General features: G+C 44.1%; 1 protein-coding gene across 3 annotated transcripts in view; it reads left to right on the top strand.

Annotated features, from left to right (window-relative positions):
* TBC1D8 (TBC1 domain family member 8) overlaps nt 1-26477 on the top strand; it is a 136668-nt gene that overhangs the window by 18628 nt on the left and 91563 nt on the right. Inside the window, exon 1 of one of the 3 annotated variants that reach the window (XM_064371354.1) lies at nt 21391-21426. The exons of the other annotated variants lie outside the window; for them this stretch is intronic. Within the exon in view, the coding sequence (XP_064227424.1) occupies nt 21396-21426 (31 nt within the window). The 5' untranslated portion in view covers nt 21391-21395. Of the gene's footprint in view, nt 1-21390; nt 21427-26477 lie in introns of those variants that run through there. 3 annotated transcript variants of the gene reach the window in all.

Genomic DNA, 26477 nt, shown 5'->3' with positions numbered 1-26477 from the left:
AAGCTGCTCACAGTAGATGATTCTGAATCTTGGCAGAGAGTGGATGAGTATTCTGTCTTATTTTAGTTCTTTTAGTTTTCCGTTAAGTTTGACTTTATTTCCAAATACAACATGAAATGAACATGCAAATCCAGTTTAAGTGTGAATCTGGAAGTACCCGTCTACTTTAATTGAAGTATTTTTAGTCTGTATTAACAAAAGGTAAAATATACCATTATTTTAAAAAATCCTTTATTTAGGAAATTTCTGCAGAAAAATAACTTTGTTATAAGTCTGAAACTAACTACTCCCTGCTTTTCTCATTGGACAACTATTTTTGGAACCTTGTTTTTAAAGAGGTAAGGGAGGCTGGGCATGGTGGCTCATGCCTGTAATCCCAGCATTTGGGAGGCCGAGGTGGGTGGATCATGAGGTCAAGAGATCCAGATCATCCTGGCCAACATGGTGAAACCTCGTCTCTACTAAAAATACAAAAAATTAGCTGCGTGTGGTGGTGGTGCACATCTGCAGTCCCAGCTATTTGGGAGGCTGAGGCAGGAGGATTGCTTGAACCTGGGAGGTGGAGGTTACAGTGAGCTAAGATCTCACCACTGCACTCCAGCGTGGCGACAGAGCAAGACTGCCTCTCAAAAAAAAAAAAAAAAAAAAAAAGCAGGAGGTAAGGGAGCCGGGCTCAGCAACTCGTGCCTCAATAGTCTCAGCTACTTGGGAGGCTGAAGTGGGAGGATTGCTTAAGCCCAAGAGTTCAAGACCAGCCTGGGAAATATAGCAAGACCCCATCTCTCTAAAATAAATAAATAAAATAAAGAGGTGAGTTTTCCTGGGGTCCTGGGTGCCACATCTAGCAGGGCAGGTTGTGTATTATTTCATGTGTATATAGGTATGTCTACCCCCTTCCCAAAGTTAAGTGACTTCCACACAGGACTTTTTGATATAATGTGTATGCATTATTGCACTGTTCGGTTAGGGCTTGATTGTGGCCAATAACAGTCACATATTAAGAGAATGAAGATCTTGGAAAAGAAGGCCATTCAACAGGTATTTACTGTGTGCTACTGAGTGCCCTGCTCTCTCCCAGGCACCTGAATGTAGCAGCGAACAAAACTAAATCCTTCCGTCATGGAGCTTGGAGATTAGTCTAGTGATTAATTTAGGGTTGGAATTCTCAAATATGCACTGCCAAGCCCCCTAAATATGTCAGCCTAGGCATCATTTTAAACTTATTTCATTAAAACAGTTCGTGCTGTTTTCACTGAACCACAAAAAACTGACTTTTTGTAGCTCTTGCCCTTGGAAATGGAAATATCTAGTGAAGGGGCTTAGGGCCTTTGAGCCCTGTCTCTTAGGTTCCTGCCTGCATTAGCTGTGTTATCTGCAAGCTCTGTGACAGGCCCAAAAGCACTGGAACGAGGAACTTCTGTCCCTGGAAGTCTTTCTGACCCCTTCGCTTTACCAGGGTCTGACTTGGTGGGGTGAAGCACAGCTTGCTTTAGCCCCCTGGGGCCCTGCAGTAGTCCTCAGGGTGCAGGCACCTGTCTTGCTGGCCAGCCCTGCTAAGCCGCTGAAGAATCAGCGCAGCTGGCCCAGCCAATGCTCCCAGGCCTCCCTGGCCTCACTCCCTTTTGGTAGGCAGCTCAGCAGCCTTCTGGAAGTGACTGGAATGCAGTGGATTCATTTTCTTAGTTAAAAATAACCCCAGCAGCTGTGTGTTCAAGTACCCCAATGGCAGGGATGGCCTTCGGCTCATTATGGGACTCCTGGTCATTGTGGCTCTGAAGGTCATGGCCAGATGAACGTCGTTCCTGGGGTCTTGAAGCCTACCAGCTCATATCCCTTTTTACAGATGAACAAGGTGGGGCCCAGGAAAAGGTCCAGTGACTGGTCTGAGGGAGGACGCTCTTACTTGATTTCACTTATTTGACTCTGCTTAGCCCTTTCTAGCAAAACTAGAAACCCCTGAAACGTGGGTGCCCCTGGCTGCCTTCTTCTAGCCCACCTCGGCTCTTCAGATCTCTCCTGCTACTTTTTTTCTTGCTGGCAACTGTAGAAACCCTTGTTTGTTTGTTCGTTTAATGGTTTAAGTAACAGATATTTTTAAAAAACTGTGTTAAGGTCCGGACATGGTGGCTCACACCTGTAGTCCCAGCACTTTGGGAAGACAAGGCGGGTGGATCACCTGAGGTCAGGAGTTCGAGAACAGCCTGGTCAACATGGCAAAACCCTGTCTCTACTAAAAATACAAAAAAAATTGGCTGGGTGTGGTGGTGCATGCCTGTAGTCCCAGCTACTTGGGAGGCTGAAGCATGAGAATTGCTTGAACCTGGGAGGCAGAGGTTGTCAGTCACCCAAGATCATGCCACTGCACTCCGGCCTGGGTAACAGAGCAACACTCTGTCTCAATTTAAAAAAAAAAACCCCACAAAAATTGTGATAAAGATTTACCATCGCAACCATTTTTAAGTGGCATTACATACATTCACAGTGTTGTTCACCCATCACTACCATCTAATTTCTAGAACTTTTTCACCTTCTCCAAATGAAAGTCTGTACCTGTTATATAATAACTCCCCCTACTCCCTCCCTCTATGGTAACCACCATTCTACTCTCTGTCTCTCTGAATTTGACTATCCTCATATAATTAGAATCATACAGTATTTGTTCCTCACATAATTAGAATCATACAGTATTTGTCTTTCTGCGTCTGGCTTATTTCACTTAGCATAATGTTATCAAGGTTCTCACGATTCTCAAGGATTATTATTTGAGGCTAATAATATTCCATTGTATGTATATACCACATAAAAATTCATTTATTCATTGAGGGACCCCCTGGGTTACTTCCACCTTTTGGCTATTGCAAATAATACTGCCATGAAAACAGGTGTGCAAATACTTGTTTGAGACCCTGCTCTCTCCCTTTTGGGTATAGACCCAGAGGTGGAATTGCTGGATCATATGGTGATTCTGTGCTTGTTTTTTGAGGCAATCCTAGACTTTTGCACTTGATTCTTAGTCTCTCCTGGCCTCTGAGGACTTGACTGTCCAGCTAGCATTGTACTGAGTTTTCTGGGGCTGAGACCTCTGTCATGGGCTCCTGGCTTCCTGAGTACCCTAAGCCTGGCTCTGAGACCCTCATTTCTCTTCCCAGGAAGCTTAAAAACAAAGAAGAATTAGAATCTGATTTGGGGCATTTTCAGATTTACTATTCAGTCATTTGTTCTGGATTTCATACAGTTTTGTTTTTCATAACTAAGATATGGAGTGGAATGCTCAATCTGTATTTGGTAGATTTTTCTAACATGTTCTCAGTTGCATCTATACCTAAGTGTTGTTGAGGGGAAAGAATACGACTATTAGGAGGTGGAAAGGAAAATAAATCTTTTTCTTATTACCTGAATCACCTTGGACCTTGGTTTCTTGTTTTGTGAAAGGGAGTTAATAATATGTAACTAATAAGAATGTTATGAGTAATTGGGGAAAAATGGATCTGAAGTATCTGGGACAGTACTTAACAGCCAGTGTGCTTAGATAGTATCAGTGTATCCTTCCCTGTTTGTGGTTACGGAATAATTATGTAAGCTATGTGTGTGGTCCTAGGCTTCCAAAGGGTGGAGCAGCAACAAAGGGAAGAGCCTGAAGCAGGACTCAGGCTCTGCGACCCTCACATCCTCCTCGAACTTCCTCCAGGCTCAGGTTCCTCACTTATCCAATGAGGAGGTTGGACTCATCTCTCTGGTTTCTCATGGCGCTAAAAGGTGAACAAGGTGGGGTGTGGTTGCTAACCCTAAAATCCCAGCGCTCTGGGAGGCTGAGGTGGGAGGATTGCTTGAACCCAAGAGTTTGAGACTGCAGTGAACTGTAATTATGCTGCTGCACTCCAGTCTGGGCAGCAGAATGATACCCTGTCTCAAAAAAAGTGTTAGCGTTGTGTGTAGTCTTTTGACTGCAGAGCGCTTTCTTTTCTACATATTGACGTCTGTTTTCCACACGTGGTAGGCTCATCTCCTCAGCGGTGTATGAAGTGAGCTGAGAGATTGAAAAGCCCAGACACGGAGTTTTTGTCATTCAAAGATCTGCTGCTTTAGGGCCATATATATGGGGCCTGAATTTCTTTCTTTCTTTCTTTTTTTTTTTTTTTGAGACTGAGTCTTGCACTGTCACTGGGGCTGGAGTATAACGACACAATCTCAACTCACTGCAGCCTCCTCCTCCCAAGTTCAAGTGATTCTCCTGCCTCAGCCTCCCAAGTAGCTGGGATTACCGATCCCCGCCACCACACCCGGCTAATTTTTTGTATTTTTAGTAGAGATGGGGTTTCACTGTGTTGGCCAGTCTGATCTTGAATGCCTGACCTCCTGATCCACCCTCCTTAGCCTCCCAAAGTGCTGGGGTTACAGGTGTGAGCCACCAGGCTCTGCCGCCAGGGGCCTAAATTTGTTGTTCTCTGTCTCTAGCCCAGAATTCCAATACCTATGAGGAAATCAACCCCCAAGCCTTTGTGACCGGGGGCCATCCATATCTGGCAAGGAAATGAGAAGGTGGAAGGGGCATTGGATGTGATTTTTGATTCCTCAGAAACAGAATGAAACTGTCTTCAAAGAATTGGACAGAAACTCTCTTGTTCTACTCACCTCAAGACTCGGCCATTTTTACAATTGACCTTGTCTATCGTTATTACTTACTTATCAATCTTTGTTTTCTCCAAGGTAGAACAGCCAGCTTAGCTTGTAATGCCTCCTTCTTCCAGTCTTCCTATATTTGCGAAACATTTATTGCTTATTAGCATTGCAATAGTAATATCGTATGTTTGCATATTGCATTGCACTTTTCGTAGGGCTTTCACCTACTTTACCTCTCTCTATATATGTTAAGATTTATCTAGGCCACCTGGTTAGCCCCTTTTTGCAAATTGAGATCCACTGTGGTCATCCAATATGCCAAGCTGTTGGTAGCAGGGTCCTGGTGTCTTGTCTCTTTCTGTGATGCTGGTTAGTCACTAGTGCTCACTCAAGAAGTGCTTATGGGAAGGACATATGTACCCAGCAGAGATGCTTGTGGTAGAGAATTCTTGCCCTCAAAGCATTTGCTATGGTTTGGATATGGTTTGTGTGGCCCCACCAAGTTTCATGTTGAAATTTGATGCGCAGTATTGGAGAGGGGGCCTGGTGAGAGGTGTTTGGGTTTTGGGGATGGATCCCTTATGAATGTCTTGGTGCTATTCTCATCAGAGTAAATTCCTGAAAGAACTGATTGTTGAAAAGAGCCTGGCCCCATCTCCTCTCTTTCTTGCCTTTTTCTCCCACCATGTGATCTCCGTATATGCCAGCTCCCTTCACCTTCCACCATGAGTGGAAGCTTCCTGAGTTCTCACCAGACACAGATACTAGTACCATGCTTCTTGTACAGCCTGCAGACCTGTGAGCCAAATAAACATCTTTTCCTTATAAATGCCTCAGCCTCAGGTATTCCTTTACAGCAACATAAATGGACTAAGACAGCATTATAACCTAACAGGGACTGAAGGGGAAGGGGAATGGAGTTCAAGTTTGTTACTCTCTGGTAATGCTAGTAATTAAAATGTCTGGTGGATGAAGGAAGAGCTATGCACTCAAATGAGGTTTGGGAATGTTTCTTAATTTAATGTATGGCTATGGGTTACCCTGCCTCACTCTGGCATTAAGGAAGGTAATGGTTTTTAAACGATGCATTTAGATATCTCTAAGCCTCTGGGCTCTACATCATATTGCTGCACCATAAAGGCTTCTGTATCTCATCCTGCAAGCAATTTCACACTATTGCTAGGTGTAAAAAGACAGGAAACATTGCCCAACATGCATTATTTCTGATCTTGAGTGCTTGTGGTTAGGGGCTTGGTTTTTCAGGGGATCATTGGATGTAAGGGCATAAGACTGACCCAGGACTTTCTTTGGAACAGAAAAAGATTTTTAAAATAAGTGGCATTCTAATAAATTACACTATACTGTGCTTTGTGGAAATAAAATTTCTGGAAGTAGGCCTGTGTGTGTGTCTATATGAGTAAATGTCTGTATAATTTTCTCAGATTCCTGACTTTGCAAGTGCTTCATAAATCTGTAAGAATGTTACTCATATCTGCCTGCACTAGACCTGGAAAATGTGATTTTTTTTTTAAACCATTTTTCTTGTGTACTCTTAGAAGGGAGTGGCTGTCAGTAGCCAGTTCAGGAATGTGGGATTGTGTTGTCAGAATCTGAACCCTGGCCCTGGGTGCCCCCCAGGCTCGGTAGGTGCTGCTTTACCGGATTGCTCTTGTTGGCTGGAAGTGATGTTGGCCGGAGCAGTGGCCGGAGGCTGCTTGTTTGGATGATAAATGCAGTTGTCATGGGAGGCTGCTTGTTTTTCAAACAGGCATAAAAATATCATTTGCTCAGAGGAAATAGATTCACACACAAATGTCACGAACCTTGATGATCTTAGATTGTTCATCCGTGGGATAGTTTGGTTATTGAAGAGCTTGTTTCTAAGGCACATGGGAAGGTAAGGGCTCTGACTCACTTGAGGAGTACTTCGCCTCCTGTCCTGATGTTGTAGGAAGCCCTATCACGTCTCCAAATGCTTTGAAAGAGGATTCCTGACCACCCAGCTTCTTTATCACTCTCTGAGTGTAGTATTTTTTTCCACAGCTTCCTAAGTAATGAACTACAAGTACTTCTGGCAGCTGATAGACCTGGGTGTGTACCAACACAGAGACCATGTCCGCAAGAAAGTTAGGGAACAAAGTCACATTGGATCTGGTCCGTGAGTTCAGGCTTGGCTTATGGTGGGCTCCAGAGATGATGTTCTCTGCTCTTGGGGGTTAACCCTAACTGACCTCATCATTTCAGCCAAGGGTTTATTTAGAGTCTTTGCCACATCTCCTCAGCCAGCTGAGTGTACTGCATTAACAGCATGTTTTTTTCTTAAATTTGAAGAATTTTTTAGTATTTGTATTTTTGGATTTGGGGACTAGAAATGTGGTCATTTTCGTCTTGGTTAGCTTGCAAACAACCCGCATAGCACTCTCCAGAAATTATTTTTAGGAAATTTGAAGCATTTATTATAGAGCCTTGAGATAGGAAATGAGCTTTTCTTAGACACCCTATGTAATGATGAAAATTCTTTTATACATGCGTCTACAGAAAGAGAAAAGGTTGGAATTCGTTTTCTCTTGGCAATTATAATGAATCCTCCATCTCCTCTCTCCTGCTGTTTCTGGCGGCCTCTGACCTTGTGTTTGTATGGTGTCGGAGATCCGGTGGCAGTGGGAAGGAAGTGCTCACTGGTTGGCAGAAGGTTTACGGCTTCAGTTCTTACTCCATGAGCCTCTTGCCGAATCTAAACAACCAGCTCTCTATCAAAGTAACGAATGCAGGGACAGGACAACAGGACTGGAGATTGAGTCCACTCACATGGCCGAAGTTTAATCACTCCTGCCTATATAATGACACTGATGAGTTTCATTACTCTAAACATCGAGGTTTGGTGTAGCCTCCTGGTTGGTGAGTACGCTGATGTGCCATGAGGGAGAGGCCATGGAATCTCCCTGTTGGGGACTCTGCAGGACCTTCCTTTTCCTCCATGTGGCTGTTCCTGAGTTGTATCCTTCATCATAAAACTGTACCTGTAACTATAGCCCAAACAAAACAAAGCAAACAACTGAATCTTCCTCTTTTTTTGTAAGGTAGGCCTGTATCTGTGGCAGTATACTGGCCCTTAAGGTGATTTGTTCCTAACAGTGCATGGGAAGTACATTCTGTCTTTGGAGTAGCGGTGAGACTCAATCACAGGGTGAAACAGCCCAAGAACACAGCTTCCACAGATTGTGGCAGGGGCAGGTGAGATCAGGTACATGACTTACTTAGCCGTGCACACTGGTGCTTGAGAAGTTGCATTTGGGGCAGTGGCTCCACAGTATTTTTGTGGTTGTGGCCTACTCTGAATACTGCTAGAACTGTCACTAAGCAAATTAGCCACAGTGCTAATTTGCACTATGTACAACCACAGAATACTGCTGGAAATCCTAGCCAGAGCGAGCGGGCAAGAGAAAGAAATAAAAGGCATCCACATTGGAAAAGAGGAAGTTCAGTTATCCCTACTGGCTGACAATATGACCTTCTATCTAGAAAAGCCTACAGACTCCACCACGCTGGTTGTGATGGCTGTTGCCCAGGCTGGAGTGCAGTGGTCATCATAGCTCACTGCAGCCTTGAACTCTTGGGTTCAAGTGAACTTCCTGCCTCAGCCTCCCAAGTGGCTTGGACTACAAGTGTGTACCACCATGGCCAGTTTCCTGATCTGTTTTATGTATTTATTCCTAATACCTTTACCGTGTGTGTTCTGGTAAACACAGGTGCTGCCTTGACGCTGTGCCATGCCTTTCACCTTTGATTGGCAGCTGCTTACACACCCACATCACATTGCTGTACCACCTGCTGGGCCTGATGTTTTCTCCAACAAATGCCACCATACAAGTCTATATTCCCAGCTGTGGCAAAGCACATTTTACACCTTGATCAGTGTTTGACACCACTGTGAAGGGCTTGTGGTGGTGCTGCTCTGACCTGCATACGGTTGAAAAACATAAGTGGATCTGTCTTCAAAATCTGGGGGGACTGTTTTGTTTAAAAATTTATTTTAAAGTCTTTAATTGAAAACTCAAATAGTCTAATACTGTACGTTTTGGTTTCATGTACAGTATTATGTTCATGCATGCAACCAAGCTATCAAAAGGGCTGGCTGTCCTTAGGAATGAAACATAACAAAACCATCAATAGAGTATTATTTGAAAAAATTGTTTTCAGTCATGAACTAGCTATTTAAATGAGAAAACAAATGTAATGATGCTTTCTGTCATGAGTTTATAACTAAATGTCAATTGTAGGAAATTGGAAAAATAAAGAAAAAAGAAGGACTCATAATCCCACAGTTAACCTTTTTGTTTTGATTTCCTGACGTTATCCATTCATTTTTTTTTTTTTAATGGAGTCCATTGCGATGCCCAGGTTGGAGTGCAATGACATGATCTCCGCTTACTGCAACCTCCACCTCCTGTGTTCAAGTCTCGACCTCCTGACCTCAGGTGATCTGCCTGCCTCAGCTTCCCAAAGTGCTGGGATTATAGGCATGAACCACCTCGTGCCTTGCTGCATTTTGTTTATATAATTGGAATAATAGCATTTTGCTATGGTTTAAATGTTTGTGTCCCTCCCAAATCCTTAGGTTGAAACAGAATCACCAACAGGATGATATTAGCAGGTGGGGCCTTCCAGAGGTGATTACATCCTGAAGGTGAAGCTCTTAAAATGGGATTAGTGCCCTTACAAATGAGACCTCAGAGAGCTCTCTCCATCCTTTCATTGTCCTAGGACACAGCTAGAAGGCACCATCTCTAAACCAGGAAATGGGTTGTCACCAGACACTGAATCTGAGATGTGAGTGCCAGTCCCTCTCCCACTCTGCTGTGTGACCCTATACCAGCTACAGAGCCTCCCTGAGCCCTGGGGATGGGACTATGTCTACCTCTAGGGCGGCAAGGCTTAAACAAAGGCGATGAGTGTGTAGAGCTTGTCGCAGTCCCTGACACGTGTCATATGTCTGATACATGTTACCTAATGATGGGAGGGGCTGAAACGACCTATTCAAACAGGCATAGCTGATAACAGTGTTATAAGGGATAGAATAGAGTATTACTTTATACTTTTGTCAACAAAACCCTTTGGATTTTTTTTTTCTTTTTCTTTTTGAAGTGGAGTCTCACTTTGTCGCCCAGGCCGGAGTGCAGTGGCACAATCTCGGCTCACTGCAGCCTCTGCCTCCCCAGGTTCAAGCGATTCTCCTGCCTCAGCCTCCTGAGTAGCTGGGACTACAGATGTGTGCCACCACACCTAGCTAATTTTTTGTGTTTGTAGTAGAGACGGGGTTTCACCATGTTAACCAGGATGGTCTTGATTTCCTGACCTCATAATCTGGCTGCCTTAGCCTCCCAAAGTGCTGGGATTACAGGCATGAGCCACTGTGTTGGGCCTGGAATTCTTTTTCTCTGACTTCTTTCTTTCTTTTCTGAAAAGAGGTCCTTAGCGATATGAGATATTTTAATATATTTTCTTAGGAAAGAGGGGGATTTGCCCATTCATAGGATCTGTTAGGTTAGGCTCTTCAATGTATCATGCTACTTGTGAGATCAGTATTTCTAGGCAGCTGAATTTAATAGGGCTAAGGAGTTTTGAAAAAAATGAAAATAAAGACACCCCGCAATGATTGCTGCACATCCAGCTGTGGTCTAGAGATCGGCTCTCACCTTTAAGGTGTTATTGCCCTACTCGGACGTGCTTCTGGGTGTGAGAGTGTGCATGTGTACATGTGCCATGCCCTCTGAGTACTTTCCCTCTAACGGCCCCATGTCCCTAGCCCGTGGTTGTGAGCTAGCTGTTGTTAAGGTCGGACATGAGTCACTGCCTGTAAGGCCTTTGGCTCTGTTCAGAGCTTCCTGGGACTTTGTTTCCTACCCAGTGTTTCTGCCACAAGGTTGAACCTGAGATCGAAGTCTTTGCATGGGCCTTCTGTCTTTTTGCATTTAGCTATTTGATGAATGACACTGCCAGGTAGTTTCTTCCTAAGCGTAGGTTGGCTTTTTCTTGCCTGTACTTTATGTTCTCCTAGGCATATTTTAGCAGGCAGATGCATCAGATAACAAAGGCCCTGCTTAGTTGTGCACGTAATAGGATAGATAGACCCTGTGGTTTATACCCTTGGCTGTACAGGTGAGAACATGGAGGACTGGCAGTAGCCCAGGCCGCACCACAGACCACTAGCATCTCTGGCATTGGGATTTCAAAAGCTCCCCAGAGGATTCCAGAGCTCAGGCAGGATTGAGAACCAGTGGAGCAACCCACAGCTCAGCCTAAGATGTGTCGGGCACCTGGAGGGGTGGGCACCAGGAAGGCAGGGCACATGAGAGATGGTTTGAGTTGGGAGCAGTGGACAAGGAGGCAGAAGGATCAGGATGACCTGCCAGCATGTCGTGGGCAAGATATAAGGGGGATCTTCCTGCTGCCCTCTGTCCTGGTCTGAGGAGCTGGCTTTCAGATGATGGAGCGTCCTTGTTGCCACCTCCACGTTGGTGTTGGTGGTGGCGGAGTGAGGGACCCTCTCTGCACTGTGGGGCTGGACCTGAAGTGAAGGCATGAGGGAGACCTAGCTCACTTGGGTTATTTTGCCTGTTCTGTGGAGGGGGCACTTCAAGTTCATCAGCAGGAGAGACTGTTATCCTCATGTTGCAGATAAGAGAGCTAAGGCTTGAATATTTGATTGGTGTCTTTTCAAGGACCTGCTGTAGAAGAATTGTCTGGATGGAGGCTAGATGCAATGGATAAAGAAGAAAGAGGCAGCAGGTGCCTTCCGCTGCGCTGCTCTATAATTTTCAAGGTGAAAGTGACTAGAGAAGTGAAATTGCAGCTTAAGGGCAGACAATGGCAGAGTCAAGAGCCTTAGGGAAGAGGGAACAAGAAAAGATCTTAGAACAGTGGTCCTGGTCTTGGCTGCACAGTGAGTCATGGGGGATCCTGTGACAATGCCCGTGCCCAGGCAGATGTCAAACCAATGACATCAGATTCTGGAGTGGGGCCAGGCCAGCTCTTCATTACAGCCAAAGGTTGAGAACCCCTGCCCTAGAAGGAGACCCAGGGAGTTAATGCAACCACATCTAGCAGGAAAGGAGTCAGAGGGATTCTCACCTCTTCTGAGCCTGTTTGGAAGGGAAGCAAAGGAGTAGAGATAGGATGCTTAGGGTGTAAGAGGAGGTGCAGGCTCCTGAGTCCACAAGGAGGAGGGTACCAGGTAAAGTGTGGAGACATCTATAACTAGGGTGGTTTGTATCTCACTGACATTGTTCCCCTATTGGTTGGATGGACATGGGGAGACATGGAGGGCCAGGGGGACTTAGTTGTAAGTTCGTGTGTGATAGCTACTGGAAAACATGCATTACCCATGGCTCTTCATATTGGAACCGCCTGAGGAGCCTTAATTCTGAGGCCTTCTTGATTTCATTATCGGCTAGATTGTTATTGGTGTATAGAAATGTTACGATTTTTGTATGATGACTTTGTAGCCTGAAACTTTACTGAATTCATTTATCAAATCTGAGAGTCATTTGGTAGAGTCTTTTTTTTCTTTTTTGGAGGTAGGGTCTCAGTCTGTCATCTAGGCTGGAGTATAATGATGTGGTCACAACTCAGTGCAACCTCTGCCTCCCAGGCTCAAGGGACCCTCCTACCTCAGGCTCTCAAGTAGCTGGGACCACAGGTGCATGCCACCACACCCAGATAATTTTTGTATTTTTTTGGTAGAGCAGGGTTTCACTATGTTGCCCTGGCTAGTCTTGAACTTGTGGATTCTAGCAATCTGATGGCCTTGACCTCCCAGAGTGCTGAGATTATAGGTGTGATCCACCATGTCCAGCCTGGTAGAGTCTCTAGGCTCTTCTAGATAGAAGATCATATTGTCAATCAACAGGGATAATTGGACTTGCTCTTTTCCAATGTGGATGCCTTTTATTTCTTTCTCTTGCCTGATGGCTCTGGCTAGGACTTCTAGCACTATGTACAATTGCACTTGGACCCCCAAAATTTATATAAATAATAAAAAATGTGCTGAAAGCCAGGCCCCAACCTGGCCCAGTAGAACCCAGGCTCTGGAGGTAGGGCCTGGGGTACATGGCTGTCTGGCTGTGCGGCCAGGCAGCCCCTTCCCCACGTTGAAGAGAGCCCAGTCCTCACTCATTCTTGACTTTGTGGTTGATGATGAATGTGATAAGAGTGGCATTTGCTATTTCAGGAACTTCAGCAAACCAGCATTGTGTTCAGGTCAAGGAGGAGGAAGTTTCTGAGAGAAGACTTTCCAGTGGCCCTGCAAGAGGCTGGCTTTCCACCTCCTTCCATATGGAGAAATTTGAAGGAGATTACTCTTTTTAAAGGTTAAAAAAAATGTTCTGCCACCTAACCAACTGTCATAGACTTTGAATGTACGGGTGCCCCCCCACTGAATTTGCCCTTTGCTGGACTCAGATTATTGACAGGTCAGGGCAATAGGTAAAGTAAATAGCAACGTTAATGACTAGTAAATAGAAACTGGTTATGAAATCCCCTTAGGCTCCAGAAAGATTGGCTGGGTGAGATGGTCAGTCTCTTGTGGGAGGCTTTGGAGAGCCATCTCTTTGTATATTTAAAGCTCTCTCACTGTGTATGGAGAAGAGCCAGGACTTGAGTTGGGCAGTGTCTTAGTTTCTGAGGGCTGATCCTCAATCAGGTGGCTTAAAACAACAGACCACAGCTCCATTGTCCAGAAGTCCAAAGTCAGCTTGTTAGCCATGCTCCCTCTGAAACCTATAGCGGAGTTCTGCCTTCCCTCTCGTTGGGTTCTGGGAGTTGGCTGGCCTGCGTTGGGGTTCCTCACAGCTGCATGGCTCTATCTCTGCTTTGGCCGTCACACCACGGTGCTCTTCCTGTGTGTCTGTGTCTTCAGTGGCTGTCTGCTTGTGACGATACCAATCACATTGGATTAAGGGCCTGCCTCCTCCAGTGTGACTTCATCTTAAATAACATTAAATTTCACTTCTCTGCAGGGCTCAGGGTCTCACACATGTAATGTCTCCACTTTGGGAGGCTGAGGTGGGTAGATCACTTGAGACAAGGAGTTCGGGATTAGCCTAGCCAACATGGCAAAACTCCATCTCTACTAAAAATACAAAAATTAGTTGGGCTGGTGGTATGTACCTGTAATCCCAGCTGCTGGGGAGGCTGAAGCAGGGAGAATTGCTTGAGCCCAGGAGGCGGAAGCTACAGTGAGCTGATTGCACCACTGCACTCCAGCCTGGGGGACAGAGCGAGACTCTGTCTCAAAAAAAAAAAAAATATTCATTTCTCTTAATTAATGTTAACTAACAACTTCATACCTCCAATGGCCCTATTTTAAAATAGGGTAACATTCTGAGGTATGGGGGAGATTAGTATTTCAACATACCTTTTTTGGAAGGGGTGAGTGGACCCCTTCCAAACTTCAGCCTGTAAGAGCAAGTGGGCCAGGGGCTTTGCGCCTGTTTGTTTAATCTCCATGCAGACCAGTGTGGTGGGGATGATCTCCGCTGGACACATGAGGAAGCTGAGACTGGGAGAGGTGAGGCTGCTTACCCAAGCCACATAGCTGATACAGAGCAGAGTGAGGATTGTGGGTCTAGAGCAGTGTACAACTTCCATAGTTAGACCAAACATAGGTTCTCTTATGACTTCCTTGGACTGGAGTCCTTATGTCTGTTGGGCCTTCTCAGGGCCCCAGGGACATTACCCATCTGTAGGAAATCAGTCAAATACTAAGATAGTACTTTCCTGCCTCCTCACCCATCACCAGAAGGAAACTTGGAAACATGAAGTTGATTTGATTTGTTGAGGCAGTGAGATTGGTGGAGATTTTTCTTATTTTTATTTTTGTTTCCATACTTACTATTCTAACAACTTAAGCATCTTTTTTTTCTTTTCTTTTCTTTTCTTTTTTTTTTTTTTTGAGATGGAGTCTCACTCTGTTGCCCAGGTTGGAGTGAAGTGGTGCGATCTCGGCTCATTGCAACCTCTGCTTCCTGGGTTCAAGTGACACTCCTGCCTCAGCTTCCTGAGTAGCTGGGATTACAGGCATGTGCCACCACGCCTAGTTAATTTTTTGTATTTTTAATAGAGATGGGGTTTCACCATGTTGGCCAGCTGGTCTCCAACTCCTGACCTCAAGTGATCCTCCTGCCTTGGCCTCTCAAAGTGTTGGGATTACGGATGTGAGCCACCACACCCAGCCAAGCATCTTTTAAATGGAATTAAGAGGAGGTTTTTAGAGCTCCAGTAATAATCAGCACCCTCCTGAATGCTCCTGGGATCCGTATATGTTGTCAGCCTTACCTGATGAGGACTTGCCCCATCTCTCCTGGTGGCCAGCCTCCCTGATGTGAGTAAGAGCCAGGTCATGGGTTGTCCAGGGCCCTGGTGGTGATGGCCTGGTGCCATCACTACCACTGCTCCTGTTCCTGCAGAATAAATGTCAAAGCATTTTTCAAACAAGCACTGTGCACTGGTTTGTTTCAGGGATCCAGAATCTTTTTTTTTTTTTTTTGAGACAGAGTCTTGCTTTGTCACCCTGGCTGGAGTGCAGTGGTACAGTCTCAGCTCACTGCACTCTCTGCCTCCTGGGTTCAAATGATTCTTGTGCCTTGGCCTCCTGAGTAGCTGGAATTAATAGTCGTGCACCACCATGCCCAGCTATTTTCTACATTTTTAGTAGATATGGGGTTTAAGACCAGGCTGGTCTTGAACTCCTGGCCTCAAGTGATCTGCCCGCCTCGGCCTCCCAAAGTACGGGGATTGCAGACATGTACCACTACACCCAGCTAATTTTTGTATTTTTAGTAGAGATGGGGTTTCACTGTGTTGGCCAGGCTGGTCTTGAATTCCTAGCCTCAAGTGATCCACCCGCCTCCACCTCCCAAAGTGCTGGGATTACATGCGTGAGCCACTGCTCCTGGCTGAGATTCAGAATCTTGAAGGCTGCAACTTCCCCTAAATGGAAAGCGCATTGAACAATCAGATTTCAAGATCAGAATTCCCAGTAGAAAACTCCTCCTAATGAAGAGACATGAGTCTGAGGAAGTAAATTGCTCTCACTAAGGCTCCTCCGCTCCATCTTATTAAATTTTAACTTCATTTGATTTTTTCTAATTACTGGCTCCACATCTTTTTTCCCCACAGGTTGTCTGTCTGTGAATGTTGGTGGAGATGTATCTTGGGGTCAAAAGGACAGATTTTCTAGAGACGGCTTGGGCGACTGCTGTCCGTCATAATGTGTGATAGCCTTAGAGACAGAGTGAGCTGTCATTTTATCCTCACTCCCTTTCTTCCTTGTCTCTACCTTGGACACTGTTGGGACGCACACGTGACTGAGCCCTGATCCAAAGTTTTCTTGGTAGCTGGAGAAAGCAACAGGTTCTGTGAAGCACACCAGTTGGCAGTGTTTTTTACAGACTAGCTCTATGTGTTGTCACTTTACGGGGAAGTCAGACCAGGGACTATGGGGCCAACTATGCTTCCTTATTTCCATGGGGTAGAACTCCTGTGTGTTCGCCTTCCTTACCTCTAGCTTGCCCTACTCTCCTACTTTCTCTGCTTTTCAGAATTAATGGTTGAATTCCCATAGGTATGACCCTATAGAAGAGAAGACAGTGTCTGAGAGTATACATTTAATACCTGCTGAAATGTTTGCACTGTGTGCTTCTTTCTAAAACCAGAACAAAATAAAAACAAAAAGAAACTCTGTGTAGTCCCTGATACAAATTTAGTTACTGACACAGTATCTTCTGCCCAGTCCAGGATGAGATTAGTGGGGTACTGTAACAGAACCATGTAACTGTTGTGTTGCAAATTACTGAAAGAGAGTGACAGATGGCAGGCTTTGAGTAATCGGATTTCATGATCAGAAACCACAGTGAACAAAACTCCAGGTACTTAGAGCATATGGAAAAAGTTTCCTGTAACTGAGTTTAAACAACTGGGTTCTTTGAATTTATTTTACTGAAAGAGCTGATTAAACAAATATTTATTGAGGGCACAGCAGGAACCAGGTATGCCAGGTGTTGGGAATCGATAACGGAGCCCAGCCCTTCCTCTTGTACCCCCTTATATGTGCACTTAAGAAAGTGTCTATAGTTTGTAAACATCTGACATTTAATTGTAGCAAATTAGATGTAATTTGATGCTTCTGGTATGAGCTTACAGCAAAGGTTGTAAAGGGTTTTGGAAACAGTCGTGCCAAACACTTTTGTGTTAAGCTTGACTGCTGTTAGTATACCTGCACACTTCAAGATGAGTGGAACCCCTGTGGCCTCAGTGGCTGCAGTTTGCAAATGATTCATCCTTTCCCCAGGGGAGGATTAATCAACTAGAGTGTCCTGAGCATGAAGTGGGTGTTCTAGATAGTTGTTTGTTTTAGGAATTGCACATAAATTGCTGTCTTGAAATGGATGTAGCTTGGTGAGCCTGATGAAACAGGCAGACTTACTTCTTTTCAAGATTTGTTTGTAGTTTTACAGGCTCCCTGGGGAGTTCTTTCCACGTGAGGAGCCGGAACCCACTGCCGGAACACTGTCTTTTATTTTGAACTTGAGCCTATGGAGTTGTCTTCCTTCACTGACCCCTTTGCCTCTCATATTGATTTCCATTTTGCAAAGGAGGCACTCTTGCCTTGTCTTATTTATATGTTTTTCTCTGATCCATGAGTGCCTCTAAGCTCCATTTCCTGCCTTTTATTACATAGAGAGCCATTAAACAAGAGTGTGGTTTGCCAGGTGGAGGTAAAATTGTGTCTGTAACAGCATACAGGGCTGTCAGGCAGCAGGCAGCATTTGTGATTAAATCTGGCTGGGAAGCTGATTTGTGCATCATGAGCTGTGAGTCTCGCTGAACAAGTTTAACAGCCTTTCTGCAACTGTCTCTGAGCATGAAACAAGAAATCGTAGCATTTCATGTTCAGTCTTGTTTTCGTTTTGTTTTGTTTTTTGTTTTTACTTCCAATTCTCAGTATCCTGTGTGGGAACTGAATTGTCTAAATCTATGGCTAATGAGGAAAGAGGCTAGAGGGACATATACCAATTGGTTATTGTTGAGTGGCAAGATGAGCGACAAAGTTTAGTTTTCTTCTTTGTGCTTTTATATGTTTTCCAAAATTCTATAATAAAAATGGGTTAATTTTGAAATCAAGGAAAAAAATTGCTTTTAGGAGAACATATTGAGATTGGACCTTATTTTCTTAGGGAAGGTTTTTGGAAAAGATATTCTTTATAACTGGTTCTCTAGATGTGATTTTGGGAGTACAGGTGATACCTGTTGGGCTTGTTAAAATGGGACGTCAAAAGTGATACGTTATCCAGACTCAAATGAGAAGTCTTGTGTTACAGTCTGCACCTGTATCAGAGTGCACTGGGTTGTTAAAGTACTTGACCCAAGGCAGATACTGTCTCAATCAAATGGAGAAGTAGTCAAAAATGTTTCAGCAAGGGTTCTCTTGACATAGCAGAAACTGGCAAGAGAGTGCTGCTTGTACCGTTATATTTGATTACAACATAGTGTCATATTTTTCTAGTCTTCATGAGTTAGGGGCTCCTGGTCTCTAAGGGAGGAAAGTTTAGAATTAAAATGGGCACGTCTGGAAAGAACCCAGCAGAAAGGTAAGGGCGGGTTACATAGGGTTGGAACCGTCAGGACCATGAGTGGCCAATACCTGGAGCAGTCAGGCCCCTATTCATGGCCTCTGGGAGACCAAGAATGGCACCTCAACATCCAGGGCAGAGCTATGGGTAATCCTGTATTGTTCTGCATTTGGCAGCAGAGGTGGCGCAGGTAACTGTTACAATCTAACCCTGATGTCTCTGGCACCTGGTGTTTCATTTGAAGACTATATCAGATCTTTTTTTTTTTTTTTGAGACAGAGTTTTGCTCTTGTTACCCAGGCCGGAGTGCAATGGCGCGATCTCAGCTCACCGCAACCTCTGCCTCCTGGGTTCAAGCAATTCTCCTGCCTCAGCCTCCCGAGTAGCTGGGACTACAGGTGCGTGCCACTATGCCCAGCTAATTTTTGTATTTTTAGTAGAGACGGGGTTTCACCATGTTGACCAGGATGGTCTCGATCTCTTGACCTCGTGATCCACCCGCCTCGGCCTCCCAAAGTGCTGGGATTATAGGCGTGAGCCACCGCGCCCGGCCTGTATCAGATCTTAAAGCCAAACCTTTTATGACATCTTGGTTTTCCTTCTCCCATTATGGCCCTGGCCTTTATTTTATAGACCTGAATCATCTGTTCACTAAGAGAAATGAAATCTAATTACTCTTCATAACCATCATGGCAGGAGACCACCTTCTATCAATGAATGGCTGAGTGGATAGATGCGCTGGGGAGTTTTCACTGAACTGTATTCCTTATAGCCACAGCTACAAGTGTGAAAAAGACAAAGCAGTGACCGGGTTTGGAACTGGCTGCTATGATGCTAAGGATTCCTGCTGTCATGCGTTTGAGCATGATATCACCCTGTATGGAGTCTCAATACAACAGGACCCCTACATTCCATCTGAGGCGAAGCAGATGACTTGGTCCTCATCCAGGGGTTATTTATGGAGCAGCTAGAGGACTGTGTCATGGGTGAGCAATGTGGACCCAGAGCACATTTATGTTCAGATGGATTTATGATTCATTGCTTGGGGAATGAGGTTAGGAAAGTTGTTTTTCTATTTACATTAGGAGCCCAACTGCAGAAATCTCTGACCACTAGAATTTCACATGTTGTTTAAATAAAACTATGGTCAAGTACACAACATTTGAACATTGTAACCAGTGTTAAATGTACAGTTTGGTGGCACTAGGTACATTTGCATTGTTGTACCACCACCACCACCAGACACCTTTGGGATTCTTTTCATCTTGCAAAACTGAAACTCTGTACCCAGTAAAGAATTTTCAGGTTTTGAGTGAAGACTCAAACCAGTTTCTCCCTCCTTTAATTCGGTGTGAATCGGACAGTAAGTTCGGGCAGTGTAACTTGCCCTGGCCACCTGAGGCTAGCAGCCACCCACATCCATTGTCCTCTCTTGGTTTGCTGAGAAAGCAAAGTACCATTGTGTAGATGTCATCGTTCCCACATATCTGGGGCCCCATGTGCAGGTGACTGCCCGTTCTGTTCTTGAGAACGAGAACCAGTATCCCTCCCTTGCAGTGCCTTTGAAATGCTCCTCCAGATCTGCACTCACGCACTCATCAGGCATTCGTGTTGTGGATTTGGCAGGCTCATTCCACCAGCCATGGTGGACACAGGACCGCTTATGTGGTTGGCTTAGTTATAAACGATAAGCTTGTCAGGTGGCCGCTGCTGGAGCATCCTACATGATATGGTCGCCCTGCGGCTTTGCCCACTGCTCTGCTGCACTCCCTGAAAATAGCAGTCATCTCTTGGTTTAGTGGGAATTCATGGGGATCATAAGGGTTCTCATTAAGAGTGATACTGAATTATAAAATGCATGGTAAAAACAAAATTTAAAAGTTGGGTAATTTGGAATTATGAATTTTACTTTGAATAGGTAGATTTCTCATGTTAACAATGCAAATTTCTCCAACACTTTTCTTTTTAATAGTCATTAGAAAGGACTTCATGTGGTCTTTTTTGGTTGTGACTTTTCATGAATAAAAGCTTTTTCCCTTGTTCTGTTTTTTTTTTTTTCTTTTTGAGACGGAGTTTCACCCTTGTTGCCCAGGCTGGAGTGCAATAGTACAGTCTTGGCTCACTGTAACCTCCGCCTCCTGGGTTCAAATGATTCTACTGCCTCAGCCTCCCAAGTAGCTGGGATTACAGGTGCCCGCCACCATGCCTGGCTAATTATTCTTGTATTTTTAGTAGAGATGGGGTTTCATCATGCTGGCCAGGCTGGTCTTGAACTCCTGACCTCAGGTGATCCACTTCCCTCGGCCTCCTAAAGTGCTGGAATTGCAGACGTGAGCCACCATGCCTGGCCTGTTCTGGCTCTTTATTTGCTTTTCTCCTTAACCCTCAAAAACAGTGACAGCAGCCAAAGCAAACAGCCCTAGCATGAGGACAGAGATCTGGTGCAACTGTTTTCCCCACAGTGGCTCGTGGTGCGCTGTGAAGGTGCTGTCACGGTTTAATAGCTTATGTATAGTGAGAAGTCTTTCTGTTACTCCAGTAATAATGTTTTCCATCATTGAGCTGCTCAGATGTACTTTTTCTGGGCCCAAAGCTGTTAGGGAAGGCATACTTCCTTTAATGTGGGTGGGAATGGGGGCGGGGAGGAGGGATGGGTGTTACTGTTTTTTAAAAATGGGTTTTATTATGCTATGTGCTATTATTAGTAAGAGCAGAGTACTCTGCCACTACTGCCTATGGTTAGCACAAGGCCCAACACAGTGGTTATAAAAACCATTAAGCCATGAGAAGGCTTCTCTGAGTACCCCTGTTTGCCCTGAATCAGTAGCTGTCATTTTGTCTTATACTTAGGACCATCACTGTGCATCAGATCCAGCCAGAATGAAAGAATTGCCGTACTATTGCTTAGAAGCAAATTATTAGTAGGCCTCTATTTGGGCCCTAATTATAAAACTTGTCACTCGACATCTATCTCAGCCAGAGTTGTTATTCTAAGAGCCTAAAAATAGGAGTGTTGTGCTCGCTTAGATGCCAGGAGGATTTTCCTGTAGCGCCAGACAAGCCATATGGAACTGCTGCGGAAGGGAAAGCAGGATGCACGAGGCGGCAGCCCTGCAGCCCTCGAGAGGGGTCTCGTTTCTGGAGATGCAGCAAACGTCTGAATGTAGATGGAAGTGTAGGTTTATAGATGATGGAGTATTTCTAAAAATAAGTGTTTTCCTGTCTCTAACCAGTCCTCACCCAGTGGAAGAGAACGTGGGCTCTGGAGCCAGGGCTGGGGAGGTGTAGCATCATCTCTCCATGCTCAGGGCCTCAGCTGCTTCATCCCATCCGCAGAAAGGTGGTGGGAGGATCAGATGAGAAAACATGCACGCAGGGTAGGAAGATCAGCAGTATACATATGTATTTTTTATGACCCTGCTCATAAGTATTGCCCCAAAGGCCTCCTTGTGAGTTACCTTCAGCTCAGCTTCCTTATAAAAGGACAGACTAAGTAGGGGCACCCTGTTGTGGGAGCATGCATTAACATTTTGCCATATAATTGCTTTCTTTATGTGTATATATGTATATATTTTTGTCTTTGACCCGTTTGAAATTTGCAGACATATTATCCAGTTTTCTGATAATATTGAAGGCATTCTTTGCCATGTTAACCTTTTTTTGTTTGTTCATTTAACAAAAATTTATGGGTAATTTTTTCTTGCTGAGTTTTCTTTTCTCACTGCTGTCTTTCCCTTGTCCACAGAGTTGTGCCAGGGACTCTCACTGCCCTGCCTGCCAGCTTTGCATCTTCCCGTTGGTGCTGTCCTTTGTAGGGTGGGTGGTTCCACCCTGAGTGCTCTAGATTGCCGCCTGGTTTTGTGCCTCTCCCCCACCCGACCTTTGGTTCCTATGGGGGCATTTGCACAGATGTGGGGGTCACTCTCCCCCACTTCTCTGCAGGTCGGCACTGGTTGGCGTGACTTTCCTTGACACTTTTTTTAAAAATAAATTTTTTTAGAACAGTTTTTGATTTACAGAAAAATTATAAGTATAGTACAGAGGATTCTGGTATACCCCATGTCCGGTTTTGGTTTCTTGTGCTACTGACAGCTTGTATTGGTGTGGTATATTTGTTACAATTAATGAACTGACATTGTTACATTATTGTGGTAGGCTGAATAAAGGCTCTATCTGTGAATGTTAGGTCCCCTGTGACAAAGGAGCATTAAGGTAGTAGATGGAATTAAGGTTGCTAATCAGCTGACCTTAAAATAGAGAGATTATCCTTGTGTATGGTGGGGGATCGGCACCAATGTGATCACAAAGTTTCTTATAACTGGAAGAGGGGATCCAAATAGAGGACCAGAGAGTTGGTAGCGTGGGAAGAACTTGGCCTGATGTTGCTGGTCTTGGAGATGGAGCAAGGGGCCCTGAGCCAAATAAAGTTGCTGGTCTCAGAAGCTGGAAAGGGCAAGCAGACAGAGACTCGCACCTGTCACCACCTGGATCCTAGCTCAGTGTGTTCTGTATCAGACTCCTGCATTTGTTTTGTTTTAAGCTGTTGTGTTTGTGGTAGCTTGTTATGGCAGCAGTAAAAAATGAATACAGTTATTATTAACCAAAGTCCATGTCTTGTTCAGATTTCCCTAGTCTTGTGTTCCAGGATTCCATTCAGGACACCATGTTACATTTAGTTGTCAACACGGCTGGGGCAGTTTCTCAGACTTTCCCTGTTTTGGATGACCTTCAAAGTTTTGAGAAGTGTGCTCCTGTATTTTATAGAATGTCCCTCAGTTGGGATTTGTCTGATATTTTTCTCATGATAGATGAGGGTGATTGGCTTTGGGAGAGGAAGACCACAGAGATAAAGTGTCATTCTCATCACATATCAAGGGTACATTTTCCCCTCCCCTCCCCTCCTCTCCCCTCCCCTTCCCTTTTTCTTTCTCCCTCTTTTTCTTTGTCTTGTTTTCATTTATTTTTTGAGACAGCGTCTTGCTCTCTCACCCAGGCTGAAATGCAGTGGTGATCATAGCTCACTGCAACCTCCAACTCTTGGCTCAAGTCATCCTTCCACCTCAGCCTCCTAAGTAGCTGGGACTACAGGCACCTGCTACCATGCCTGGCTCAAGGGTACATTCTGTCAACATGACTTTTTTTTATTGATGCAGTCCTCAATCACCTGGCTGAGGTAGTATTTTTCAGGTTCCTTCAATGTAAAGTTACTTCCCCCACTTTCCATACTGGGTTGTGTGTGGTTAGCATTCCTTACTTTTTTGGCATTGTAAATGGTTCCAGGCTCATCTTGTATATTTCCTGCTCCTGTTCTAGAAGCAGCCATTTTTCCAAGGAGCACTGGTTCCTTTTATTGGGGCATGGTAGTAGAAACCAAATCTGTACCCTACATGTGCTCATTGCTTCTAGGCCTTCTCAGAGGGCAAGGAATTTTTTTCCTGACAGAGCAAGGAAGTAAATCTGTATATTAACCCTTGTATATATGCATATCTATAAATATTTCTTCATGCAACATATTATGATTCTCCAGAGAGACAGAACCTCTAGGATATATGTCTTCCTCTGCCTTTTTTTTTTCCTCCTGTCTGGGCCCTCAGGCAATTGGATAGTGCCTGCCCACAGGGAGATTGGATCTTCCATGCTTAGTCCACTGATTCAAATGCTTATCCCTTTTGGAAACACCCTCAAAGATATCCCCACAAATAAGGCTTTACAGGCTGTTGGGGTATCTCTTAGCCCAGTCAAGTTGACACCTACAATTAACCATCACAGTAACTAACACTTTGTATCTATGGTAAGCTGAACTTGAGTTCACACCTGTCTCTGACTCTAGTTCATTACCATCTGGATCATTCTTGCCTCTTTCCCTTGCCTTGTCTGTAAGCTCCTACTGTAGAAATCAGAAACCTGGTTCTCACGTTCTTCCATCCTTTTTCTTAATTGTTCATTTACAGTATACTGATGCTCCTTAGCTTCCGATGGAGCCATATCCCAATAAAGTCATCCTAGGTTGAAAATATCATAGTCAAAAATGCATTTAACACAACTAACCCTCTCAATATTATAGCTTAGCCTCACTCACCATAAACATGCACACAACACTTACATTAGCCTACAGTTAGGCAAAGTCTTCTAACACAAAGCATATTATATAACAAGTGTGAGTGTCTCATGTAATGTATTGAATACAGTATACTGTAGAGCACAGTACCAGTTGTTTACCTTTGTAATCACGTGGCTGACTGGGGACCTGCAGCTCATGGCTGCTGCCCAGCATCACGAGAGAATGCTGTGCCTTGCACCACTAGCTTGGGAAAAGGTTGAAAGTTCAAAATTCAAAGGGTGGTTTCCATCGAATGTGTATTTCACACCATTGTAAAGTCATAAAACTGTAAGTGGAACCATTGTTAGTTCGGGACCGTCTGTGCATGTGTAGTAGTGGAATCAGAGTTGTTGACCCGTGTTCCGTGGAGTCCTGTACTTGTGTATGGCTCTTTGCCTTTCTTTCCACAGACTCCACTTACTTACAAAATTATTTAAGACTGTCCCCTGTTTCCCTCACCTCTCCCAGTGAGGCTGTTTCATACATGTATAGTACAGTCAGCTTGCTGGGTCACATGCTGCATTAAATCCAGAGGTCCCCTGACCTCCTAAATGATTTATTTTTAAAACTTGCAAACATTAAGGTTTATTCTTTGTCCTATAAAGTTCTGTGAGTTTTGACAATTGCACAGTGTCATGCATCCACAATCACAAGATTATACAGAATAGTTTTCACTGTCCTAAAATCCTCTTATGTTTGACTAATTTAACCTTTTCCCTCTAGCAACCTCCTATCTTTCTACCCTTGCTATAGTTTTCCCTTTTCCTTTTTCTGGAATAATTGGAATCATACAGTATGTAGCTTTCTTAGGAGGGCTTATTTCTTAATTTTTTTTTGTTTTATTTAATTAATTAATTAATTATTTTTATAGAGACGGGGTTTCACCATGTTGGCCAGGCTGGTCTTGAACTCCTGACCTCGTGATCCACCTGCCTCGGCCTTCCTGCTGGGATTACAGGAGTGAGCCACCACGCGCAGCCTGGAGGGCTTATTTCACTTAGCAATATGCTTTTAAGTTTCTTGTGTGTGAAAAGTCATGGCTTGATAGATTTTTTTTAAATCACAGAGTAATACTGTATTGAATGGATCTAACTGCAGTTTGGTTATCCATTCGCCTATTGAAGGACATCATAGTTACATCCAGTTTTAGATAATTATGAATAAAGCTGCCGTAAACATTCATACACAGGTTTTTCTGTAGACATATGTTTTTACCTCAGTTGGGTAAATACCTAGGCATGTGATTAGTTTTGTACAGAACTACCAAATTTTCTTCTAAAGTGGCTGTGCATTTTGTATTACCATCAGCTATGAATTCATCCCTGTTGCTACACATCTTCACGATTGGTATTGTCAGGTTTTGGATTTTAGCCATTCTATTAAATATATACTGGTGTCTTGTGTTAATTTGCAATTTCCTAATGACAAATGACATTGGACAACATTTGATATATATATATATATGTTTTAATTTGAGGCAGAGTCTGGTCTGTTGCCCAGGCTGGAGTGCAGTAGCGCGATCTAGGCTCACTGCAACCTCCGTCTCCTGGGTTCAAGTGATTTTGCTGCCTCAGCCTCCCAAGTAACTGGGATTAGAGGTACGTGCCACTACGCCCAGCTAATTTTTATATTTGTAGTAGAAACAGCATGTCACCATGTTGGCCAGGCTAGTTGCAAAACATCTCATATGGTATTTGTCATCTGTCTATCTTCTGTGGTGAGATACCTATTCAAATTTTTGGCCTATTTTTAATTGAGTCATTTCTTATTGTTGAGTTTTAAGAATTCTTTGTATATTTTGGATATAAGTCCTTTATCAGATGTGTTTTGCAAGTAGTTTCTCTCAGTCAGTGGCTTGTCTTTTGGTACTCAAGTGTCCTTTGCAAAACAAAAGTTTTAAAATAAAGTTTAACATCAATTTTTTTTCCCCTGGATCATGCTTTTGTTGTTATGTCTACAGAGTTATCACCATACTCAAGGTCATGTAGGCCTTCTCGTATGTTATGTTGTAGAAGTTTTATAGTTTTGTGTTTTACACATAGGTTTATGAGCCATTTTGAATTAATTTTTGTGAAAGATGTAAGGTCTGTGTCTGGGTTCATTTCTTTGCATATGGATGTCCAGTG

This window comes from Aotus nancymaae, unplaced genomic scaffold (genome assembly GCF_030222135.1).
Source record: "Aotus nancymaae isolate 86718 unplaced genomic scaffold, 86718_ANA_hifiasm-v0.15.2.pri h1tg000131l, whole genome shotgun sequence".
NCBI classification, from domain to species: domain Eukaryota; kingdom Metazoa; phylum Chordata; class Mammalia; order Primates; family Aotidae; genus Aotus; species Aotus nancymaae.
The sequence above is the reverse complement of the archived record's forward strand: the minus strand, read 5'-3'. Positions and strand labels throughout refer to the sequence as shown.